The sequence below is a fragment of the Hemitrygon akajei genome, chromosome 15 (assembly GCF_048418815.1).
Source record: "Hemitrygon akajei chromosome 15, sHemAka1.3, whole genome shotgun sequence".
Lineage (NCBI taxonomy): Eukaryota > Metazoa > Chordata > Chondrichthyes > Myliobatiformes > Dasyatidae > Hemitrygon > Hemitrygon akajei.
Window position 1 is genome coordinate 7,755,738 of NC_133138.1, and position 25,787 is coordinate 7,781,524.

Sequence of the window (25,787 nt, forward strand, 5' to 3'; positions counted from 1 at the left end):
CTTCATCTCTCAGGTCTTGGTCATGGGATGCCAAAACCTCTTCAACATCATCTTCGTCAACTTCCACAAACCCTTACTTCGTTCAGCACGATTGAAACGCTTTATTATGTCTAGTTTTACGCTAAGTGTAACACCCTTACCAGCTCTTTTAGGCTTTTCCGACACCTTAGAACTCATCTTGGTAACGGATGCACAAAATAAATCGAAATAAAGCACAGATACTCACAGGCACGTGTCTAATCAACGCCGGTTAGACGGCAGTTCCGGGGGAGGAGCCTCGCTGCCTTTCTTCGCAAAAGTGAAACACTCTTCTGTTTGCGAAAACAGGTAACTAATGTAGGTCTTTCGTAACAGCGAGCCGACGTAAAGCGAACGTTCGAAAAGCGGGGGGGCGTGGGTAGTCGCCGTTTCAGTCCGAATCCTGCCGAAAGGTCTGTAAAATGACAGGCATTGATCGTGTGGGTAGCTAGAGGCTTTCTTCCAGGGCTGAAATAGTTAACATGAGGGGCATAGTTTTAAGGTGTTTGGAAGTAGTTACAAGGGGGATGTCAGAGGTAAGTTTTTCAGAGAGTGGAGGGTGTGTGTGGAATGCACTGCTGGCGATGGTGGATACAACAGGGTCTTTTAAGAGACTCTTAGATTAGTACGTGGAGCTTTGAACAACAGCGGGCTATGCGGTAGGGTAATTCTAGGCAGTTTCTAGAGTAGGTTACATGGCCAACACAATATTGTGGGCCGAAGGGCCTGTAATGTGGTGTAGATTTCTATGTTCATTTTGCGTGTGTTGCTTGGATTTCCAGCATCTGCAGATTTTCTCTTGTTTGCCAGAGAACAGTAAACGGGGGTTCAACTTAAAATGAGTTGACTGTCCCAGACATTAGTGAATCTTCAAAGAGGTGGAGATAGACAGTAAGTGCATTTCTTTTCAAGGAAATTGGATTAGGGAGGAAAGGAGTATAACTTGACAAGAACTGCATGAACATAAAAGTAATTAAATTATTGTATCATTTGAATTATTCATGCACAAAACCTTAAAATAGGTTGTGTTTCCGGATGAAATCTGCATGACCAATCTATTAGCTCTTAGCATGTTTCCCACCTGTGAGAAATAATAGCTCTTTCGTCACGTACAAAATGACTTAAGAAGAGATTTAACATGGAACATAAATGATTGATGAGGGGATACTTGGAGAAGAATTCCAATCGCCCTGATAAACAATTACTTGTTTGCATGCAGTAATGCTCAATAGAGAGTTCAGTTTTTTGGAAAGCAAATGCATGGGTTCACAGGATGAAACGGATGCAGCGCTCATGAGAAGGAAACTGTTGTAGAACATTGTTTATAGCCTGAAATTGATCAAGGTGGTTGCTGTTGTTTAGTGTGGCGCGTGATTTCTCTTCACGCTTCTAATTGATTTATGTTGGCGAGCCGCTCCTCCAGCTCGTGGCCGCAGGATGGACCGCGGCAAAACCGACTCTGATCTTGGTGAGAGGGCATGTGTGGACCTGGTGGGAGGACGTCCTTGGGTTGGGGCACCACAGGGTCAAGCTGGGGGGTTTGTCGGGCGCCCCATCAGTGTGGTGTTCGCGCTGTTTAGGCATGTCGACCTCTGAGTCTATTTGCAGCTGTCCAGTTAGCCGTGGCAAAGCGCAGGAGGAGCGAGGTGGGTCCATCAGATCTCCGCCGGGTGTGGGGTGCGGGTGCGTCGGAGGAGTATTTTCGATGAGTTTACGACAGTGGTCCCCAACCACCGGGCCGCGAGGAAACGATATGAGCCAGCTGCACCTTTCCTCATTCCCTGTTGAACTTGAACGCACGCGAGGTCATCAGTCGCCTAAACGCAGTGACACCCTTGCGCGGCCGGCGGGAAGTGCTGTTGATACTGGCCTGGAGCGCGGATTTGTTTAGCACACGAATGTTCGTGGGAAACCCGGTACTAAAATATTTGCACAGGACCTAATTCGGGCTCAGGGTTTCGTAAGTAGCAGAGCAACTACCTCGCTGCGAACTACTGAAAGTCATCCCTCGGCCGATAGATCCTACCTCCCTACAAGGGGGGCGGGCGCGGCCCTGTCACACTCCTCGCTCGGTTGGTCGCTCTCTCCGGACTGCGACCGCCGCGGCCCCGGCACGGGGACCTCTGGTCCTGACCTTGTCCTCTCACCCCACCCACGACCAGCCGCACCTGGCCAGGGCGTCTGGCGGCGGGCGGGCGGGCGGCTGGAGATTGGGCTCGGAGGCTGTCTAATGAGGCAATGAAGCCCTCAAAACTGCTTTGGTACCCTGAGTCCAAGCACCCTGCACTTAAAGACAAACCCGTTGAGGTTTTTTGAGCGGAAAAAAAAACGTGAACAAGCGGGACAGAAGCAAGTGCTGAGAGCCGCGAAAACTAAACTGCGGAATAGACTGGACATAAGGAACCCCCCCCCCTTCTAGTTTTTCTGTCTCCCATCACCCCTCGATGGGACCGTCTTGTTGCAGGCTCCCACTGAATCAGCGATATTGGTGTGTTGCAATGATTTTATATGTTCATACGAGGAAAATCTGTGCTGTGTGTTTAATATCCAAACGTTACTTAAAATGTTATGCTATTGACTTATAAGTGAGTTATAATTGACTTCTCACTATATTCATGTGAGGAAAATATGCGTTGTGTGTTTTAACATTAAATTCGTTAGATAAACCCTTTTAGAAACGAAATTGAGTGTATTAGCCACTTATAAATGACTTATAATTGATTTATCACCTATATTCCGGTCGTGATTAACACCCCGTCGGCCGGTCCGCAAGAATATTGTCAATATTAAATCAGTCCACGGTGCTAAAAAGGTTGGCGGCCCCTGGTTTACGAACTAAACTGGAATGTTGTTGGTCATGTTTTGGATACGCTGGTAGGATTCTGCCGAAGCGGCTCTTCTGTGGATGTCTGGGGTGCTATTCCGCTCATTGTTGGGAGTCATTGGACAGTGGAGGATTTTAGGGCTCCTGAGCTGTGTGTTGATAATGTTGGTGTGAGCACTTCTCGCCCAGGTGGGTGTGCAGTATTCGGTTGACTGAGAAACGTAGTGTTAGGCTGGACGTTCAAGACAAATGACTGGTTAGCTCCCCATTTGGTTCCTGCTGTCTTCCTGATCACGGCCTGTCCTGGGTTACAGTTTCTTTGCAAGATTTTGAAGGTGGATCTTGTACGAGAGAGTTCGATCTAGTGTAACTCCCAAGTACTTTGGGTGTGGATCTTTGGGTAGCTGTTTGTCATTTAGTTTGATATTAAGTGTAAGTGTGGTTAGTTGGCTGTCCAGATAAAATATGGAAATTACTGTTTTACAGACATTCAAATTTAGGCACCACTTTGTGAAGTAGTTGGATAGGGAGTTGATATCTTGGGTAAGGTTCTTTTTTCAATGGATTTGACATCGTTTGATTGGAAGGGTGTGGCCCAATCATCCGCATATACAACTTTAGCAGATTTGGTTTCAGGGAGGTCACAGATTGAACAAGGTTGGAGCCGGAACTGACCCGTGGGGACACCATTGCGGAATTTCATTTTGCAACTGGTGTCACTTCCTAGGCCGGTGAGGAAAGAACAGGTGCCTGTCGTTCTGTGGAGGAGATGCAAGATCTTTTTATGTCAGATGATTCAAGGTAAAAAAAAAACCACAAGCTGCTGTAATGAAGAATAAGGCATTATTTAATAACAGAATAGTAAGTAACTAAATGTTGAATCAGTATCATCACACGCTGGTGATTCAGTGAATAATTTATCACTTGTGATACAAAGATGTGCCATGAAGAATAATAAGATTCAACAGTGGCTAGATGGGAGATGCCAGAGAGTAGTGGTGGATAATTGTTTATCGGGATGGAGGCCGGTGACTAGCGGGGTGCCTCAGGGATCTGTTTTGGGCCCAATGTTGTTTGTAATATACATAAATGATCTGGATGATGGGGTGGTAAATTGGATTAGTAAGTATGCCGATGATACTAAGGTAGGAGGTGTTGTGGATAATGAGGTGGGTTTTCAAAGCTTGCAGGGAGATTTATGCCGGTTAGAAGAATGGGCTGAACGTTGGCAGATGGAGTTTAATGCTGAGAAGTGTGAGGTTCTATATTTTGGCAGGAATAATCCAAATAGAACATACAGGGTAAATGGTAGGGCATTGAGGAATGCAGTGGAACAGAGAGATCTAGGAATAACAGTGCATAGTTCCCTGAAGGTGGAGTCTCATGTAGATAGGGTGGTGAAGAAGGCTTTTGGAACGCTGGCCTTTATAAATCAGAGCATTGAGTACAGAAGTTGGGATGTAATGTTAAAATTGTACAAGGCATTGGTAAGGCCAAATTTGGAATATTGTGTACAGTTCTGGTCACCGAATTATAGGAAAGATATCAATAAATTAGAGAGAGTGCAGAGACGATTTACTAGGATGTTACCTGGGTTTCAGCACTTAAGTTACAGAGAAAGGTTGAACAAGTTAGGTCTCTATTCATTGGAGCGTAGAAGGTTGAGGGGGGATTTGATCGAGGTATTTAAAATTTTGAGAGGGATAGATAGAGTTGACGTGAATAGGCTGTTTCCATTGAGAGTAGGGGAGATTCAAACAAGAGGACATGATTTGAGAGTTAGGGGGCAAAAGTTTAAGGGAAACACGAGGGGGTATTTCTTTACTCAGAGAGTGATAGCTGTGTGGAATGAGCTTCCTGTAGAAGTAGTAGAGGCCAGTTCAGTTGTGTCATTTAAGGTACAATTGGATAGGTATATGGACAGGAAAGGAGTGGAGGGTTATGGGCTGAGTGCGGGTAGGTGGGACTAGGTGAGATTAAGAGTTCGGCACGGACTAGGAGGGCCGAGATGGCCTGTTTCCGTGCTGTGATTGTTATATGGTTATAAGAATGACCTTAGTACGGACCCTGATTTTTTTGAGAGTGGTAGAAGGCTGACGAGTTGTCCATGGGAAAGGGAAACTGGGACTCCATTATGATCTCCTATGTCTGCCTCTAGAGACCCATGTTGCAGATGGAGCTCTGTAATTGGCATTGATTTCCTCTAGTTAAAAATTACAGCGGCAGCAACTACAGATATTCATCATTCCATGCAAAAAATGGCAGCAACTGGATTTATGGAGTTGACAGGTTTTTCATATCTGACATGATAACAGTCATTAACACTTCTATAGACAAAACTATAAACAGCAGTAACATGGAACCTGAAGAGACATGTTTACATTTACCCCCAAACTTTGAAAGATCTGCCGAGTGGATTTGTTTGCAATTGTACATGTCAAATATGTTATATTTATTTTTATTTTAGAGATAGCACAGTAACAGGCCCTTTCTGGACCAACAAGTCCGCGCCGCCCAATTCCACCCATGTGACCAATTAACCTACTAACCTCATCTTTGGAATATGGGAGGAAAGCGGAGCACCCGGACGAAGCTGGAGTGGGGTCACAGGGAGAACGTACAAACTCTGTACAGAAAGCGGCAGGAGCGGCCGGATCACTGGCGTTACGCTACTGTATGAATTATGTGTTGCTACTGTAAGTCGGCAAACTTTGTATCAGCCTAGCATCGACAACATCAGTCTGGACAGCAGGAGAAATGGGAGAAGCACCACGCAGCCAGGCAGAACTTGCAACCTGCTGTCTCTCTGCACACTAGTGGGAAACACGGCGACTGACTCACTGTTTGGAATAAGGTTGACAGGTGGAAGAGCTTCAGGGAGCTGGCTCCAATCCTGCAGTCTGTGTGAAATCTACACATTTTACCGGTGACCACATGGGTTTGTGCAGGAGGCTCTGAAGTCCTCCCGTATCCTGAAGGTGTACTGGTTGTATAGCTGGCTACTCCAAGTGTAAGTCAGCAGCAACAAGAAGCAAAGAGCAAGTGATGGGCAGGAGAGGCAGAATGTGGGGGGAGGTGGGGAAAGGAGGGGCAATAGGACGAATGGCATTGCTCTGCCGGGAACTGGCATCGACTCAATAGGCTGAACATTCTGTGTTGTTGCAGGCAAGTAGGGCATAGGAGGAGGAGGGTGATCAGACAGCACAGTCTTTCTCACATTTTGAGGAGCTCAGTGATTCTGATGAGTGGATGAGGTTAGTGCACAAACATGTATTTGTATGTTTCTGCTCATTTCCTTATTGGTTTACTGGAAGTTTGTTTTGTGTGGGTTTGGAATTCAGTCACGGGAAAACTGCAGACAGAGGGAACACTTTGGGCTTTATAGACAAAACAACCAGGACGCCAATCAAAATATAGACTGATGCTGTCTGAACTTAGTTGTGTTGATCTGGCATCTTTCAGTCACAGTTAATGGGACATCCTGGACAGCTTACCATCTGAACACTTTTCAAAATGTCCTCAGCTCTAACTAACCAATAATATACTTTTACATCAATCATCCCCAATTGTACCAGCAATAGTGAATGACTAGCTTGGGTGGCAGGGTAGCATTGTGGTTAGCACAATGGTTTACAGTACGGGTGACCTGGGTTCAATTCCTACCACTGCCTGTAAGGAGTTTGTATGTTCTCCCTGTGACTGCGTGGGTTTCCTCTGGGTACTTCAGTTTCTTCCCACAAAAGGTTCAAAGGTTCATTTATTATAAAAGTGTACAACTCTGGAATTTGTCTTCTCTACATAGCCATGAAACCAAGAAAGAAAAGATCAGCAACATGATTATCAACCTCCATATCCTTCCTCCCTGCCAAATCCCCTGTCCCTGCACAAAAAAACAAACAAAAATGGAACAGGCATGTTGGCCCCCAATTCCCCTCTCCTGCGCACAAAAAACCGAGAAAGGTCAGGTGAAAAACACAGAATATAAAAAGGCTATAAGACTGGAAAGAAGAAGTCTATAGTTCAAGTGCATATCCAAAACGCTGAAAACCTGGGTAACATTCCCTGGGCACAGTGGCAAACCTTTCCCTCTCCAGCAGTGAGCGATCTCACCTGCAATCAAAAGGCAGTCTCCCCTCTCCAGCAGCAGAGTGATCCCTCAGCGACAAAAAGGCAGCATTCACCCTGATGTTACATTCTCCCTCATCGCTTCAGTCCAAAGACCTACCAGTTGGTAGATTAATTGGTCATTGTAAATTGTCCTGTGATTAGGCTAGGGTTAAATCTGGGGTTACCGGGCAGCGCGGCTCGAAGGGCCTGTTCTACATTGCATCTCAATAAATAGATTTATAAAAGGAGGCACGTATAGTATAATCGAAGATATAAAGCAAATTAAAAACAAATTTTTGACAGGTGTTTACATTGCTTTTAAGTTGTAGTGATGAGACTGCAAAAGCAGGGACACTTGCATCAGGATCCTAAAACCAGTTAAAGACCTGATCTGTGTGGAGACTCAGCCTTGCACCTGCTATGCCCATCTTGTTTGGAAAACTATGACATTGAATGGGCATTGAGCATCAGTAAAATAAAGTGTATTCAGGACTTGCCCCCAGTTTTCCTGCTCCTTCAGTACCTCAAAGAAACACGGAGGCTTCTCTTTACTGAACTAATCCATCCTCTTCCATCAGGTTAACACACATTTGTGAATTACTCTCTGCACTCCCAGGCCTTGGTCATCAGCTACACAAAATCCAACCCCACCCACCTTCCAACATCCCAATCATAGATGCTGCTTTCAAGGAGTTCTGCCACAAGGAAACAGCATTATCATCAAGGGCCCCACCATCCAGGCCATGCTCCCTTCTCACTACTGTCATCTGGCAGGAGGAACAGAACCAGGTTCAGGAACAATTATTACCCTTCAACCACCAGGTTCAGGAACAGCTATTACCCTTCAACCACCAGGCTCCTGAACCAGTGTGAATAACTTCACTCATCGCAACACCGAACTGTTCCTGCAACCTATGGACTTGCTTTCAACAACACTACAACTCACGTTCTCAATATTGTTTATTTATTTATTATTGTTATTTGTTTTTCTTTTTGTATTTGCAATTTATGGTGCATTGGTTCATGATTGTGTGTAATTCTTTTCATTGATTAATGGTTATTGTGTTTCTTTGTATCTACTATGAATGCCCACAAGAAAACAAATCTCAGGGTAGTATATGGTGACACATACAGTACTGTGCAAAAGTCTTAGGCACAGATATACAAAACTAGTGTGCCTAAGACTTTTGCACAGAATGGTAGTAATTTTATGTATTGCTGTGTACTGCTGCAGCAAAAAAAAACCAAGCAAATTTCATGACATGTGAGAGTGATGGTACACTTGATTCTGATATGGGTGGGCTGAGAGTGGAAGGGGGCAGGGAGTTGGGAAAAGGGGAAGGGAGAGGGGAGGGGGCGGAAAGCATCAGAGAGACATTCTGTAATGATTAATAAACCAATTGTTTGGAATCAAATGTCCTTGCCTGGTGTCTCAGGGCTGAGTGTGTCTGCACCCACGCAACCCCTCTCCCAGCCCCTGGCACTCCTTCCCTTCCATTTGTCCCACACCTTTCCCATGGTGCTCCCCGTTGACTAATACAGAACTGTGCAAAAGTCTTGGGCACTCTAGCTAGATATATACCTAAGACTTGTGCACAGTACTGTAGGTATTTAGATAATAAGTTGACTTTGAACATGGAGATCATTCCTGTCAGGGGATGGTGTGAGTCAATGTTGTAATCTATCAGTAAGAGTTGGGAGTTAGAATGGTTCGGCTTCAACTTGACACATTTAAATATATCACACTTACACCCACAATTAAAGCTGGGGTTTTGATAACTGGAATTGACATTTTACTGAATTTCGAGAGCTAGCATTAGGCTTCCAACAGCAGCAATGATAATTACCCATACCAAAGTAAAAATGTCCAAACTTCACAGGAGCGTCACACCAATTTTAGGCAGCAAGCTAAAGATAGCTTTATCCTTCACATGTACATACAGTGGAGTATGTCATTTCCACCAATGATCAATACAATCTGTTATGAGTGATGAACAGACCTGATGGTCAATGGGGTGCAGAGTTAACCATTCCCAACCCCCCTCCCGAGAACTACGAACTATTGCTGTTGCCATGCTGCTCGAGAGAGAGAGAGATAAAGCCCAGGCAAGAACATTTGCTACAGATAAGAGGGGGAGAGAGACTGTTGATTTACTGTATTATGACTCTTCCTGGATTATTTACCTTCTACTACAAGGACTTTGCTCGTTAACATTCCTCAGGAGATAGCAGGAGTGGCCTGATTTGATGGACACAGTCATTCAGAGTTGATGGATAGCTGAGACCCCTGTGAGTGGGGATAAAAAGACAGATCTGGAGAGACACCCTTCAGACACACCAGTGGACACTGACTGAGGGTTGTGAACCCACAGAAAGGTGGGGGCTTTGGAGACCGAACCAGGAGATCGGTCAATAAAGCTCACAGTGTTACAGCAGGGCCGGTGGGGACTTGTGTGTGTGTCCACTCGTGCCAGAGTGACGAGTCCACCACAGAAGAACGGTCTAGCTGAAGACCAGAGGGGTCATAACTGAATGGCCACAATGACACGATGGATTAAGAAAGCCACAAAAGGTTTGCCTGCCGTAGCTGTTGCTGTTACATCTCGCTCGCTCTCTCTCCAACGATTTCAATACAACAACCATAACTACTTCAGCATTTATGAACTGAACTCTATACTTTCGTATGACAATTCATTTACCCCTAGACATCGATAGAGCTTGTTTATTATTGATTATTATTATTCCTACACTTTTAGGTTTATTACTGCTAACTTGTTTTATATGTATATTTGCATTTTTGATATTGTATTGTGTAGTTTACTAATAAACACCTCTAGTTTGGTACCACCAGGCTCCAACGGATTCGTCTTTCTCTGCTGGTCAGACACCCAGTTACGGGGTACGTAACAAATCCAAGGATGGTGCTGGGGCAGCCCACAAGTGTTGCCATGGTTACGGTGCCAACATAGTGTGTGGACAACTCACCAACCCTAACCATAACCAGACATCTCTGGAGGATTGTGGGAAACCAGAGCACCAGGAAGAAACCCACACAGTCACAGGAAAAACGTACAAGCCCCTTACTGACAGCAGCCGAATTGATCCTGATTGGGGATCGCTGGCATTGTGCTAACTACTGTACTGTGGTTCCACCTCTTTGCATGTACCCTGATATATGCAAAGAGATGGATTTATGGACTCAGTTACGGGGGGGGGGGGGTTTAGAATTTGAGGCTTATTGTGCCAATGGCATATAGTAGGGTGAGGAAAATTTGGGATGTATTGGAGGCAGAGTGAGCGACCTCGTATCTTGAAGAAATGCTAATAGTGGGAACCATATAAATATGGGCTGGATTGAAATAGACAATTGAAGATGACATTGGATCAATGAGGGCCTCAGAGACCGATGGGTAACAGTGAGGTGGAGATGGGCCTTGCCCCATACACATGACGAGTTTTGGGAAGTTAAACCAAGGCAGGACGTGTAACTGAACAGCATGGTCCCAGAGAATGTTGTTTTAAACAGAGATCCAGGGGTACAAATATTTAGGAGCATTTTCGGTATCTCCCGGAGGACTTGCTCATTCGGATTGCGGCTCTGTGGATGAATAGATTCCTCGTCGGCGTCGCGGGACATTGAAACATCGTGTATGCTGCTGTCAAAAGAAGACCCTCGAGTCGGGAACTAGTAGAAGCGATGCTGCAGATTGTAACATCAACCAGCGAGCTGTTGGCCTCCCCCAGTCTGTTGCAGGAGCGATCTCTCTCTCTTTCTCTCCATTGCTAGCGAGAGGGAGCCTGTCTGAGTGTTGGGATGGACAGTATTTTTTGATGGACTCTGGGGGGGGGGGGGGGTCTGATGTTTTTGCTGGAGCACGTGGGAGGGGGAGAACTGATGCTTTTGCTGCTGCTTGTGTTTGGGGGAGGGGGCTTTGGGTTTTGGAGTTCTAACGTCTTCTGTCATTCATTCTTTGGGTTTTGGCGTCTGTTTTGTGGATGTCTGTGAAAAGTAAGGCTTTCAGGTTGTGTACATTCTCTGATATTAAATTGAACTCTAAAGTGGAGTTAGAGGTAGAGAGGGAGCTGAAGAAACTATCTGACATGCTTGTATTTATTATCTGTGGCGATGAGTATCAGATTTGGAATGTCATAATGCACTTGTGCCAAATGTTGGTCAGACTGCACTTGGAGTACTGTGTGCAGTTCCAGTCTCCCTACTATTGGATGGATGTGATTAAGCTGGAGAGGGTGCAGTAATAATTTACACGAATATTGCCCAGACTGGAGAGCTTGAGTTATAAGGAAAGATTGCAGAGGGCAGAACTGTTTACACTGGAATGAAGGAGGCTGGCTGGTGACCATATTGAAGTTTATATAGTCCTGAGGGGCACAGATAGAGTGAATGATCAGAGTCTTTTAATGGGGGTAGGGCTGCCTGAAGCTTGAGGACGCAGGGTTTAAGGTGAGAGGGGAAAGATACAAAAGGAGCTGAGAACTACTGGAATATATACATGGATCTGAGGGAATGGTAGAGTCAGATACAATTACAACATTTGAACAGTTATGTACATGGAAAGGAAGCAAGGGACCCAGCCAGGCAGATGGTTGCTGCTTCAGCTCAAGGCCAGTTCTTCCAGCAGTTTGTTTTTTGCTTCCGGTTCCACCATCTCGCGAGCGTAGGATTTTCTGACTCTTCTGCAATCATCTCCTGGGATGCTTTCTCAAATAAATGTAGCCATTCTGAATTCCTGGCTTTGAGGGTGGCCGATTATTTACAATCAATGAAATTCTGCAGATGAACGAGTAATTGGGCAAAGTCCAGAAGCAGAGAACAGCATCATTTCAGATCGCATTAGTAAGCTTTTGCAAACATTTGTAAATAATTGCAAACTGTACTTGAAGAAATGAGAGGAAGCCAAGGATGGCTGATTTACGACTATGAGGATAGATGGAGTGAGCTGGGGCTTTTCTCTCTGTGGCGGAGGAGGATGGGAGGGACTTGATAGAGGTGTACAAGATAAAAGGCATAGATCAGGTGGACAGCCAGAGACTTTTTCCCAGGGCAGAAATAGCTAATACAAAGGGACATAATTTCAAGGTGATTGAAAGTAAGTATTTGTTTTGCACCCACCACTTTGTGTATAAGCACCCTGCCAGGGATTGTGGTAGAGGCAGAAACATTAGGGACATTTAACAGATTCTTAGGTAGGCACATGGATGATTAAAATGGAGCGCTACATGGAAGGTAAAGGTTAGACTGATGTTAACGTAGGTTTGTAGACTGATTGTAGGCTTCAGGAGAGAGAAACCAGAGGTCCAAGAACAGAGGATCAGAGGTGGAGAGGGTCAGTGACTTTAGATTCCTAAGTGTCACTATCTCAGAATTCCTGTCCTGGACCCATCATATAAATGTAATTGCAAAAAAAGCACAACAGCATCCCTACTTGTTTAGAGGTCTGTGGAGACTGGCATGTTATCAAAATTTATACAAACTTCTATAGCTAAGTGGTGCAAAGTGTATTGACTGGATGCATTGTGGCCTGGTCTAGTGGATTTGGCCCAGTACATCATGGGTAAAACCCTCCCAACCATTAAGCACATCCACATGAAATGCTGTCGTAGGAAAGCAGCATCCATCAGAGATCCCCACCACCCAGGTCTGGGTCTTTTCTCGCTGCTGCCATCAGGTAGAAGATACAAGAGCCTCATGACTCACACCACAACGTTCAAGAACCCCTCAACCATCAGGTTCTTGAACAAAGTAGAACAACTACAATCATCTGTTGCACACCAATAATCTCACTTTAGGGAATCTTTATCTTATTATTTCATACTCTCATTATTTATTACTATTTACTTAATTTGTATTTGCACAGTTTGTTATCTTCTATGCTCTTACCCTTTCATTGATCCTCTTTACAGTTACTGTTCTATAGATTTGCCATGTATGCCCGCAGGAAAAGGAATTTCAGGGTTATATGTGGTGTTACGTATGTAGTCTAATAATAAATTTTACTTTGAACTTCAAATGGTCGACCCAGCATTGTGGGCCAAAGGGCCTGTACTGTGCTGTATTGTTCTATGTTTTATGATAATGAGAAGGAGAGAGGAAGCTGCAGGTGAAAGGAGGTCACAGATCCGCATTGAGGAAGACAGATGGAAGTGAGGCTAATTGTAGAGGCTAAGGAAATAATTCAAGGGTATTCAAGATTGCTTAATGTCAATACACAAGTGTAAAGGAGAACAAAATAATTGTTACTCCATTTCCAATGCAGCACAAAAAACACAAGATAAAGAACACAATAATAAAAACACACACACAATAAATATCAACGTGTAAGATAGCTTTATACATAGATGGATTGTATGTCCATAAAGTGACGCTAGGCACAGGAGTGTCTGTACAGAAGGTGACTGGCAGGAAGTGATAAAGTAGTGGCGGTTGGGGGTGTGGTGTGGTGGGTTAACGGTGGAGGTGTTGATCAGCCTTACTGCTCGGGAAGACTAACTGTTTTCAGTGTGCCAGTCCTGGTGTGGATGTTACTTGGCTGATAGGAGTGGGTCAGACAGTCCATCAGGGTGGCTGGAATCCTTCATGACATCGCTGACCCTTTGCTGTCAATCCCCCCCTCCTGTTCTGGATATTGAGTAGGAAGGGAAGACGAGGTGACTAGGTAAAACTGCATTGTATAAAGGGAGATGCAAGGGTAGAGCCAGAGTATTTAAATCAGCAGTAAGGCTTTGCAGTGCCACTAATATCTAAGTTCAGCTGAGGCCCAGGCTCCAGAATGCCTTGAGCAGGATAGTGACTCATTTCCTGTTAAAGCCATCAAGCCTCTAACAGTATCAAAATGACTCTGATATTAAGATTGCTTTAAAAGTTAAGAGATTAAAATTACTTTAATTTTTTTAAACAAAGCATATTAGAACATTAGGATATAAATAGAAACATGAATAAAATGTCAAGAATAAATAATTTGTCCTCCTTAATCTCTAGAGAGTGTCCCCCGATCAACACTGGATGCAGCAGCATATTACTGGAGATCTATTTCAGAGCAAAACAGAATTCTGCCATTGGCCTCCATCTTGAATTATGCTGACTCCCTATAATGCCATGGCTTTGCTGATCCCATTGGAACCACAGGCCTTGTTTCTTGATCTGCCCCTTCTTAATTGGTTTAAGTGGTCATTTAGTCTTGGAATTGTTACGATTGGTTAACTGAACATGTATTAAGTTACCAAGAAAGTGAGCTACTAAATATTAACTTACTACATGCATTTAGTGGCTGGGAACAGGATAACCTCACCCCATGCTTTCCAATGGAGCAAAGTTTCTGGTGTAATTGTCTTATGTATGCATAATTGATTTGTATTCAGATACACACAAAAATACGAAGTTTTAGAATGGCATTTGAGGTACAGAATAGATTATTCAATATTGGACACAGGGCAATGTTGCACATGCACAATCCAGCAGGCATCATATGGGTTCTCTTTATCTCACAACAATCAGGGACATGTAGAACAGTGACAAAGGATTGAACAGTAAATTTCAGTATGCCATGATCTATCAGTGGATTCTGATTATTAATCTTAAGCTAAAAGTTTAGATGATTTTTTAAAATCTAAAGGTTATCAAGTAGGAAATTGGCCACAAGTTTCATAACTTAAAAGATTTATGCAGTTTTCAACATTTAATAAATTAAACATAAGATGATTGAATCGGGAATTATTAATGAACAACATTACTAGCCTAGGGATAGCATTAACATCACAAAATGACACATATGAGGGTATAATTCAGTGAATGGCTGCTTGAAAGACTAAATCCATGACATGTAAAACATTAAATTGCTGGTGTTTTCTTTCATGATCATGAGACTTCCAAGTACAGGGATCTGTACGTACGTAGCCAGACACTGAAATTCAGGTGTTGCTGGCAGTGATTCCCCGCTCCTTCATTAACATTCTCTACCAAATATACAGTGAATAGCAAATACTGAAAAACTGAAAGGAAGGGACTCACCTCATAATGCCTTGCCACCATTCACAAGACACCGAGTTGGGAGGGTTAAATGGCCTAGTTCTGTCTCTTTGTCCTCCACTTCAAGTGGAAGTTACAGGTGAAGACATCATGAAATATTGCATCACAAAGGTTCAATCACCATCTATAACTATTACATTATTTATTCCAGTTCTCTCCCCAAATCTTGGTATCAGGTCACCACATACTGTGAGTCATGACGGGTTGATTCATTTTAATCATTGACCCTTGCTGGAGACTGCATTTATGAGTGCTCCTTGGAGCCAGGGTTGAACTTGCAAAGGTCACTACTCAATATCTTATCTCACGGCTGAAGAACTTCTTGGAAATTGGACTCTGGATTAATTTGGAGGCTTTGAAAAAAAGATTAAGGAATTGATGGAAAAAGAGACAAAAGACTGCCATTTACTTGTAAAACACTGCTTTATTGATTGTATGCTGCCAATGAACTGACAAATGCCAATTTATCAAACTCGAGAATCAGCTATTTCTTTCTCTTTGTGAACAGGGTCCCGCTCCTTACAGTCTCCTTTTCTCTCTTTGTACAAAATAAGTCTGCCTCTCTGTAGAGGTTCTCTCTCTTGTAGGACTCTTAAGTGCAACTTTACTCCAATTGAGATCCAAATAGAAACAATTAGAGGATTTAGCGATTCCAAGTTGACACCAACAGCAAGGCAATTACACAAAGTACACAACTTCTGGTACATCATATTGCTTTAAAGGTTGCTGACATGGAAAATGTACAAAAGATTAATAGGTCTGCAGTTTATACGATTTCTTTTGCACTAATGGAAAATACATTTCTTCTCTACAAAGGATTTATAAGTACTCTAATACAAGAAAATAAATATTGCAAAAAAAAAGCCAAAAATAATTTAAAATAGCATTTCTTCTTTATATATATCTTCTCCATTATTCTCTTTATTATTAACAAATGGCACATCACTTTTCCTTGAAACAAAAGACACACGCGGCCTCCCACTTGCCATAAATGTGTGCCTGTCAAGACCTCGCACGGAGTTTTAATATTTTGACATACAGCGCAGACAGCAGCTTAACTCGGACAACAGACAAGATTCCTTTTTTCTTTTGCAATTTCTGTAATGAGTACATATGATGGAAGAAACTACTCAGCAGGCAGTATGGTCTAGAATTGGAGTACAGTATCAGCGAACAGCATGTGGATATATTGTAACTACTCAAGCACATTGAAACAAGCATCGGTAGAAGGCAGTGTTCAATAAGATTTGGAGAGCCTATGGTACATACTGTTGCTACAGTCTAACAAAACCCGAATATGAATTTATTTTAATGCTTACTTCTCTGTTTACATTACCAAATCTATACGTCCTTACATGAATATGGCAAGCACAAATAATCTAGAGACTAAATCTGACTCCATTCAAGGATCAGAATTTTCCTCATGAAACTCGTAATGTTATCAGTTTCTTCAGTATGTTTGTAGAGAGTTGACCATTCAAATAGGCTCCAAATCAATAATCTCGTGAACTAGTCTTTGCATTCTGTAACTGGGAAATGGTATCAACCACAATCGAGATGTGAGCTGAACTTTCTTGTATCCTTTCCTTTCCATGCTTATCAGATTGGTATCGGAACTTCAGTGTTGTAGGTAATTTTGCAATAAAAAGGCAGTGATACAATGAGTTGTGAACACCGCCTGACATCAATGGTCCATCAGCAGGCAATGCCTGCTCAAAAATAAATTAATCCAAAAGGATAACAGTGTAAATCACTGGAAAGTAACAGATGGGGTGCAACTTCAAGGCTAAAACCTACCCAGTATCAGGAGACGGTGGTACATTGCTCAAGCTTGTCAATTAACTCCCGGATCTTAGTAACTACTCATAAACCAAAAGGAATCCCGGAATCTGATTCCTGTCTGTCACTGTGTGTGTGTGTGTACACACATACACATATACACTACCTGAACCTCTCAATTAGATCTCAAACAGCCTGAACCTCACAATTAGATCCCCCCAACCCCAACACAACTACCGGAACATCTCAATCACACACACACTACCTGAACCTCTTCATTAGATCCCACACAAACAGCCTGAACCTCACAACTAAATCCCACACACACACACACTACTGGAACCTCTCAATTAGATTAGATCACACACACATACCCATTAAATTCTGGATATACAATTTATTTCCCAACTTACTTTCATGTTGCAGACTACAGGGACTCTTATTGCACTCATCACATATAAAATTCCCTCTCAATGCCTACAACAAAAGCTTCAAGTCTCTCTGCTGCATATGGTAAAGATGAAGAGAGGATTGGCATGCCACTACAGGGAAACCCACAAGAAATCTAACAGGTGTACCAGGATACAGGACATCACATTTACTGGTGTTTGGGTAAAATACTATTCAGGAACATCTTTGTTTCAGAGCAATTCAGAACAACAAATTTTTTTTTGATTTTGATGGTATCACATCCAGGGAAAGAAAATATTCGGTGTTTTTTTCCCCAGTGACTGATGCAATTCTAAAAAAATACAATTTTGACAATTTAGCCACTGCCAGGATAAATTATATGCCAAATAGAGTTCGCTCCCTTCATCAAGCCCAAAGCTCATCACAAGCAGCTACATTTTCCACTTCTCATCTCAGCAGTGTACAGGACTAACAAGAAGATTGCAAATTTAGTACCCAATTAGGGTTACTTTTCCTTTGTGCATTTTCAGTTGAGTCTCTCTTTGCTGATTTCATTTGGATCCTCACAGGCAAGAAGGAATCATTAACCTAAACTCAATTCAAATACAAGCTCCAGGTCACAGGAATCTGTGTCTTCAGACATTTGTTTTCTCCCATTTCCTACCACCAACCATAACCATGCCATGCACTGGTATAGTTTCCTGTCCTGGCAGTAAACCTGTTCCCATTCTCCCTCTTACCATAGCTGATACTGTTTAATCTGGATAAAGGCTTTCTTGTTTAAGTCCATAACACTCGCTTTGCTTTCCAAAAGTTCAAGTTTGGATTTTTTTTCTACCTTTATACAGTCATTCCTTTTATTTAGTATACTGACTTGCATTTTTGCAGTTAATGCTCTCTATATATGACAATTTTATTTCACATTGTGATCAAATAATTATCCTGGAATTAAAATGATACTCGTGATGCTTCACAGTACTTATGAGAACATTGCCCGGGTCATCAAGATTACTTAATTTGTAATATGGTTTTGTAATCTATAATAACTTCAATCAGAAGCCGTTTTGATAAATCAAAAATTTGGAAGAAAGCATCTTGAAAGTATTTTTACACCAGATAAATTGTAAGGATTATTTTCTCCAAAATTATTCATGGTACCATGAACTGGATCTCTGCATTTTTAGAACTTGGGGATAGGAATTCTAAAGGACAGCATCTGCTACCTTTATTCGTTCAGTGACCAAATGAATTCTTCCTTACTTGATTGCTTCAGTAACTGCATATACCTCCACTTTCATTTCCTCAGTGAATTTGGATGTGTGCCTGCAAATACGTGCAACTGTTCCATTCTCTTGCCTCTTCAGACTAGGTAAAAAATGAAGATATGAACCTCAATACATAGACCATTTAGACCACACCTGAAGTATCAACTTGACTAGAATTTTAACTTGATCTTATCATTAAATAGATTTTAATTTGAGGTGTAAATTATTAATTAGCTGGGAAGCTAGAATAAATGGGAATTAAATGGAAACAAAGTTCACTGGTAGGTCAGAACTATAAACTATGTGAATAAACAGTTTAAGTTTCAATTTGAATGATTTAAATCATATTATTAAATTTTTGTGTTTTGTGGGTGTAAAATTCCAGGGTAATGCTGTTGGTAATTAAACACTGCCAAACATGTGCTTCACAGGAGTTCACATAGAATCCGAATTTTCCAGAATACAGGCACTGTGCTTTCTCCCCATTTTGGTTTGGAGTGTGCATCCAAGTGTTCTTCAAGACTATTTATTGTCATTCTTCAGTACACGAGTGTCAAGGAGAACAAAGTGATTGTTAATCCACTGGTTTCAGAATAGTCAGAGCGACAGCCAGTTTCAGAGGACGGGGATTGGAAAGGTCAATCGCTACAGGTGATGAAGTGACTCAGGCCGGGAATGAGAAACGTTGATTAAGGGCCAAGAAAATCAGTAATATGGACTCCCCTCTAACATAATTTGAAAGTTTAACTGGGAGGAAATTACATTTAATCCAGGGAGGCTTGACGTAGAAAGCACAGGGAATTGTATGCTCACTCACAGTGAAAGGAGTTTGGGTTCATCTAATAACTTGGTTTTCTAACTTGGGTGGGTGAAGATTGAGGAAATGGAGCCCCCTAATGACACATGGTAATGTCAGAAAGATGCAATTATTAAATACTTTTTATCCAGTGTCTGTAATTAGTGTGGGGAACGAGGGTAAGTGGGAAGACCAAATCTCTATAGTCTGACACAGAAAGGAAGCTTGGAAACTCTAGTGCAATATTTCTAACACCGATGCATCAAATCCATTCTATATTTTAAATGAACTAACTATGGACCAATGTAACAGATGCCTTCCATTCTCCAAAGTTAATTCATTACAAAAGAACTGTGAGAAACCAGATAGACCACAAGGCAATCAGTATGCTGTAAAGCACAGTAGTGGCACTTTTTCAACCGTCTAATGAGGATTTCAGTTCTAACCATTTTAGGACGCAAATTGTTATTATGGGAAAACCAATGCTCCCGACTGCATTTCTCCTGAATTAATCTTTTTTAACATAAAAATGTACAGCTTTAGATCTTGCTTGTCTAGTTTATTGATACCAAATGATCATGTGTTTCACAATGCCACAGCTGCTAACATAAAAAAGTAACATATCAGAATCAAGATTTCAAACCTTCTCATAAGCAAGTGTTCATTTACATCTGAGCTCCCACTCAGGGACAACAATCACTCAGGAATTAATCTGTGACAACCCTCACAATCAGATTCATGGGGACCCAGTTCCAATACCCGAATCTCTGAGGTACAGCACACCTTCTAGCCAAATCGCTGCCTCTTTAAACCACAATAAAGTACTTATTTGAGGTAACACCCCAGAGGTGTGGTGGAAAAACAGTCAAACTTATTTTTAAAACAGCGAAAGCCTTTTTGAAAGGCAGCTATTTTTTTTCCCAGTCCTTCACTGAAGACAATGACTCGCACTGGCAAACTCTAAAACTGTGCCCAGATGGTGAGGCAGCATACTGCAATGTAAAATTAATTTTATCATCTGACTCCTGCAAAACCTCATGAAATACTCATACGTAAAGACATTATTATCAACAATGTTATGCTATATAGTCAGACATGGATATTGATTTTAATGAACACATTCAACATTCCCAGGCCAAATGCTGGAGGATTCAACATGCTCTGTCTTTAAATGTGACTTGCATTTATTCGCTGTTCTGTGCACACTCTAATGCAACGCCCAGAGTTACAGAGCATCAATGTAACTCTGAAAAAGATGGAACTTCAGATGAGCAATATAAATGATCATACTTGGACATATTAATTATCATTCCTTTGGTAGAGACATAAATTTATGAGTACACTAATAGTCTTGTCAGTATCACACTGATGACACTAAGTAATCATCTCAAATGGATGGGAGGCCAAGAGAGAAGGTAAAGTGGGAGAACGAGGCTTCCTGCCTTTGACCTGTAGTAATCTCTGCAGCATTATTGCATCTCTACTTAATTTTGATGCCTTGTAGATTAGGAAAGTGCTGGCATTTTCACCTTTCCGGACAAGAAACCTCTTAAACAACACAACTACTCAATCATGGCATTCACCTCTTTCCTTCTTAAGATCCTTGGTGGGCCAAATGGCCTAAATCTGCTCCTATGTCTTACGGAAGCTGCTGCTGACAACAACTTACAAAGTCACCCAGGTAGTTATAAGAAGAACTCAGCCTCAGAGGTGAACTCCACCAGCCTAGGTGACAGCAACTGGGACGATGCAAGGTAGTCAACACCTATCAACAGTTTACTTCAAGGCAGGAAAAGCAGCTCTAGTCAACATATTGGTTAAGTGCATTCATCACCAATTCTGAGTGGTATTTGAAATGGCAAGTTTCGCAGCAACATGTTCAAAATCAGTTGCAGGATCGAGACCACTTAGGCAGGTTACATAGCTTGGTACAGCAGGACTGGATTACATGGGACACTGTTCAAAATGCAGAGAATTTCAGTGTTGTGAAGCTCAGATCAGTTCTAAGCTTCAGCAGATCTGGTCTACAAGTATTTATTGCTGCCAGTAAATATGAACGTGAAAAAAGTGTAGTTTTGCTGCCCTTATGAATATATTAGAAAATAGTTAACAAGGTCCAGAATATTAAAATGTATGGAGGGCAGATGTAATATTATGCATTTAAAAGTCTTTTGATGTATTACTCAGTTAAAAAAAAACATAATTATTTATAATGTGTACACTTCTACTTTGTGGCCAGTACTACATGGTTGCTGGTGTGAAAAACCCACAAGAAACCACACCTTAAGATTTGGGCTTAGTCATAATGGTTTCCCATTAACTAGGAGTGCTGTAGCTTTGGATTGGTGCAAGTCCTGTGAGTTTCTGAAAGCCCCAGATATTATCAGGAAATTCTTTCTTTAAGGGCTTCCTATTATTAATAGGAATGCCTTGCCAAAAAAAGCCCAAGCAAGGCATTTATTCCAAGAAAATAAAGGAACAGTTAGAACACATCATTATGAACATACCTGACAATTAGCATGCTTAAGAAAAATGAAGGGCCAGAATTCATATTGTGCATCCATCTTGTTTTGAAGTGAACATTAAAAGTTGCTCAAAGTAATTTGTAACCATTAGGCTTGTAATAAAATGAGAACAGATTTCTTTCTTGAGTATCCAATAAGCCTTTGATTATTTCTTTAAACAATATCCTTGATTACGGTTGAGGGGTTAGAACAGTCAAAATTATTACCATAAAAGCAAACTTTATGAAATCTATATTTAATGTGAAAAACTTAGCCTCTTTATCCAAAGTATGATCAAATCAATGCAAGGGAAAGAGATCTGAAGAATAGCAGAGTCAGCTGATAGCTTTGCTGCTAGTGGTGAAGTAAAGGGAGATGGATGCATTGAAAAGGCTTAAGCTTGAGAATTTAAGATTGGTGATATAAACACAGTGATATGAGCCCATGCTGACATTTAATGAGAAATAAGAAAAAAAATTAATGCAACCTGAAAGAAATGGATTTCAAGGTGACTGGCAAGTGAAACAAAACCTGACAATTCCTTCGAGCTGCTTCAGTTTTGCTTAGGTAAACTACTCCCTGGGATGTAGTCACCCAGATAACGCATGCTAACAGGTTTCCCAGTAACCTGGCATCCTTCTGGTCTTGGTGTGGGCAGATGGCTGCATGTGGGACCAACTGAAGTCCCTTTGTGAGTCTTCAAATTGAGTGTAGACATTGAACGCAGAGGCAACTTTGTGCAAGGAGCAATTCAGATTGAGCAAAGGGCCAGGGAGAAAAATGAAGTTAATGATAATAGTGGAGACTTGGTCAAGGCTGAAGTTCTTGTTTCCCAAGTCAGTGCCAGAAAACCTGACAGGGTAGTGATGATGGGCAAGGATGAATGGGGTCGAGGTAACCAGCATACATATGGAGACTGCCCCTGCCAGTTAATGTTTAAGCAACACTGTCTGGAGTATTGAGATTTGGATTTATGTTTATCCTTTGTACTTAGGGAAGCTTGGGGCAACAGCAGCGCCCACTTTTCTCCTGAGTCCCCGAGAAACAAGAAAGCTCCTCCCAGATATGCAAAAACACGATTCGACTGTGCAGTGGACTCTCGCACTGATTTGTCCTTCTGAAGTGCACTGAAATCCTCCGGATGCTACGGAATCCCATTCTGCTCACAGCATTGAGCCTGTCAGTCAATTCAGGTAAGAACCTGTAAGGGCCCAAAGCAAGTAGGGCAATGGGCAAGGAGTGGGGCAAAAGGGGGGCATAATTATTTCAACTCCATCCTCAATTCATGCAAGTGTGCAGAGTTAATATATCAGCTCTGTCCATTCTGTTAGGACAGTGCTGTACAGAGCGTGTGTTGTGTCATATATAAATTCTCTACAGCCTTGAAATTGTGCATTGGGATACCAAAGTGAAGGTGCTCCTGCAACTTGCTCAGAATTTTCTTTGCCATTTTAAAATAATCAGGTTAACTTTTTTTGTTAAAATAGTGGAGAATTTTCAACACATGAAGCTCCATATCCTATGGTGAAACTTCAAACCCTATGGAAGTGTTCCTGGGGATAACATTCAGATTTACTGTACCACACTACACTGCGTAACACGTAATGCTTCCCATCTTAAAACACTGTGTGACTGTGTAGAGCACACCTACAGTATATGGTAATATTGTTACTGCTTTATGTACTCCAGTATACATTATTACAGACACTGTCAAAGTTTCCTTTGCATCATCTGGCTACTTCTTTACATTTCTAAAAAGTACAAAAAAAAAATTCCCTTTTGCTTGGCAAGTCCTGTATGGCCTCTGAAGTCAGCTTTCAACAACCTGCCAGACTTCTAAAAAGTGCATGTTGTGCTTTATTTTTATTAGAAGATCAACTCCACAAAAAAAAATCTTCTTTATTTTCCTACAAGTCATTCCTTGCACTTTAATCTATCACTGAACGGGAGTTTTCTGTTCAAAATCTGAATCACAGGTGCATAACATTTCCCACCTGACTGCTGATGTGTCAGTGTGTCACAGGCCACCAGGTGGGACAAAGCCATGAATGCCCTTTACTTCTTGATGATGTTTCTATATTCCACATTAAACTCAGTAAATGTGTTGGATAACACAGCTGGTGGTGAGTTATAAGGCAGAAATTAATGCCTCAGACTAGGAGACGAACAGTTGAAGGGCTTATGAATGACAGAATATCTCTTTTAAAGACTGAATCATGGCTTTGAACCTGCTTTCAACCATTTAGCTTTATAATACATAGTGTGTATTCCACTCCTGCTTTTCAATTAAGGCTGTCTTTTTACAGTTTTCCTCTGGCGGCAACAGGTAGAAGCAGAACAACGGAGGAAGGAAGCAGAGAGAGTTATGATGTCATATATGAAGTTACATGACTAACCCTCGAGTTATAAATCAGATCATCAGGGCACAAGCTACACGCTATGTATTATAATTAATAACCATGACTGCTTCCTGGTTTATTATAAGTTGAGTCACATATAGTTTTATGGAACAGACTGATTAAAACTTCATATACAGAGATTAGGCTGGAATCTGTAGGGCAGAGAGAGGCAATGGCAATGGGAGCGGGAGAATTCTGATCGGCCAGCTGTCCACACCCCCCCTTCCTAATATTTAGATCCAGTGAAGTCGATGGGACTGAATATCGAGAGGGGAGAACAGAGTCGGGGCATTACAATAAAACTTTGATCAGTAAGTTTCATCCCCTGATATTTCAATCATTTAGCTGGGTTTTGCAGGACCGACATTTTGTAGGTCAGATTATCAACAGAAATGAGCGCGAGAGCAGGAAGTAAGGATTCGAACCACCTGACTTATTTTTTTTATCTGATTGGTTTAGATGCTTTAGGAAGCCAGAATACTCCTCCTGACCACCTCACTGCCACATTTTCGGTGTACAACCATGCTTTCTGAACTCAGTCGCTGAAGCCTTTGCGACCTGTCGGCCACAGGTTCTGTGTCTGAGTCACTCATCTCGGCGTCAGAAAAGTAACCGTCAGTCTCGTTGTCGAAGAGCAACTTCACCTTCGTTGTCTCTTTGGGCTTTTTCTCTCGTTCTGGGCTGGCCTGCTGGAAACCGTTCCCCAGGTCCTGCTTTTGCACTTGTGACTTTCTGCCGCCCTCTCGCGTTTTTGGGATCTTGAAAGTTACCCAAGACTTTGAGTTTGTGGATGTTTTAGGCACTTGAACCGAAGAACTGGGTTTAGGAAAAGCAGATTCAAAATAATCCAATGTTTCGCCAATTTCAGTGGCACTCCTTACTGGCGACGTGCTGGGCGGAGCTGCCTTGGAACTGGAGTGATGCGAGGCCTGCTTTTTGCTGGTCTTTCGCACCTCACTTGCTCTTTTGTGGCTTCCATTGGCCTTTGCTCTCAGTCCCTTGGGCCCATTTGTGCAAATGCCCTGTGCAGCAAGTTCACTGGGGTTGGCACGCCAGGACGTGCCATCAACTGGGTAGTCCAGTTGCTTCTTACATTGGTTCTTGGCGTGAACGATGCCTACTCGATCCTTCAACAGCTTAGACTTACTCTCTTCACCTGCCTTGTGCCTAGACTCCTTTTCCAACGTGACGGGGGGTTGCGACTGAGCACTGTTTACTGAGCCCATGCTCAACAACGACTGCTCGTCGTGCATCAGCTTATCCGACAGACAGCTCGCCACTCCTTCATTTCCTGCACCACTGTGGAAAGACCAGTGGCTCAAGATATTCTCTGTCTTAGCTTGAACAGTCTGGGCCAGCCAATTCTGCAAAAGATCCCCATCCAATGAAATGGAAGTTGACAAACCTGGAAAAACAAAAGCAAAACCTGAGTTTCATTCATTGCTGAAGTCAACAACAATGGAATGAAGATCACTGGAGTGGACTTCTAACCAGAAAACTAGAATATACTGCAGACCCGGGAGCACACATTCCACCCCTTTCTGTAGGTGGACATTAAATAGGTAGGTGCAAAATAAAAGAGGCTCTACCAGTATGATAACATTGAACTGGCAACTGTTTTGTAAAATCTTTCTGATTCA

At 42.2% G+C, this 25,787-nt stretch overlaps 1 protein-coding gene across 6 annotated transcripts in view; it reads right to left on the reverse strand.

The window, feature by feature from the left end:
• Positions 1-15,397: 15,397 nt before the first annotated feature.
• Positions 15,398-25,787, reverse strand: part of jade2 (jade family PHD finger 2) — a 172,436-nt gene continuing 162,046 nt past the window's right edge. For all 6 annotated transcript variants that reach the window (XM_073067130.1, XM_073067131.1, XM_073067134.1 and 3 more), the window contains one exon: positions 15,398-25,552. In XM_073067130.1, coding sequence (XP_072923231.1) covers positions 24,612-25,552 — 941 coding nt within the window. In that variant the 3' untranslated portion in view covers positions 15,398-24,611. The remainder of the gene's footprint in view (positions 25,553-25,787) is intronic.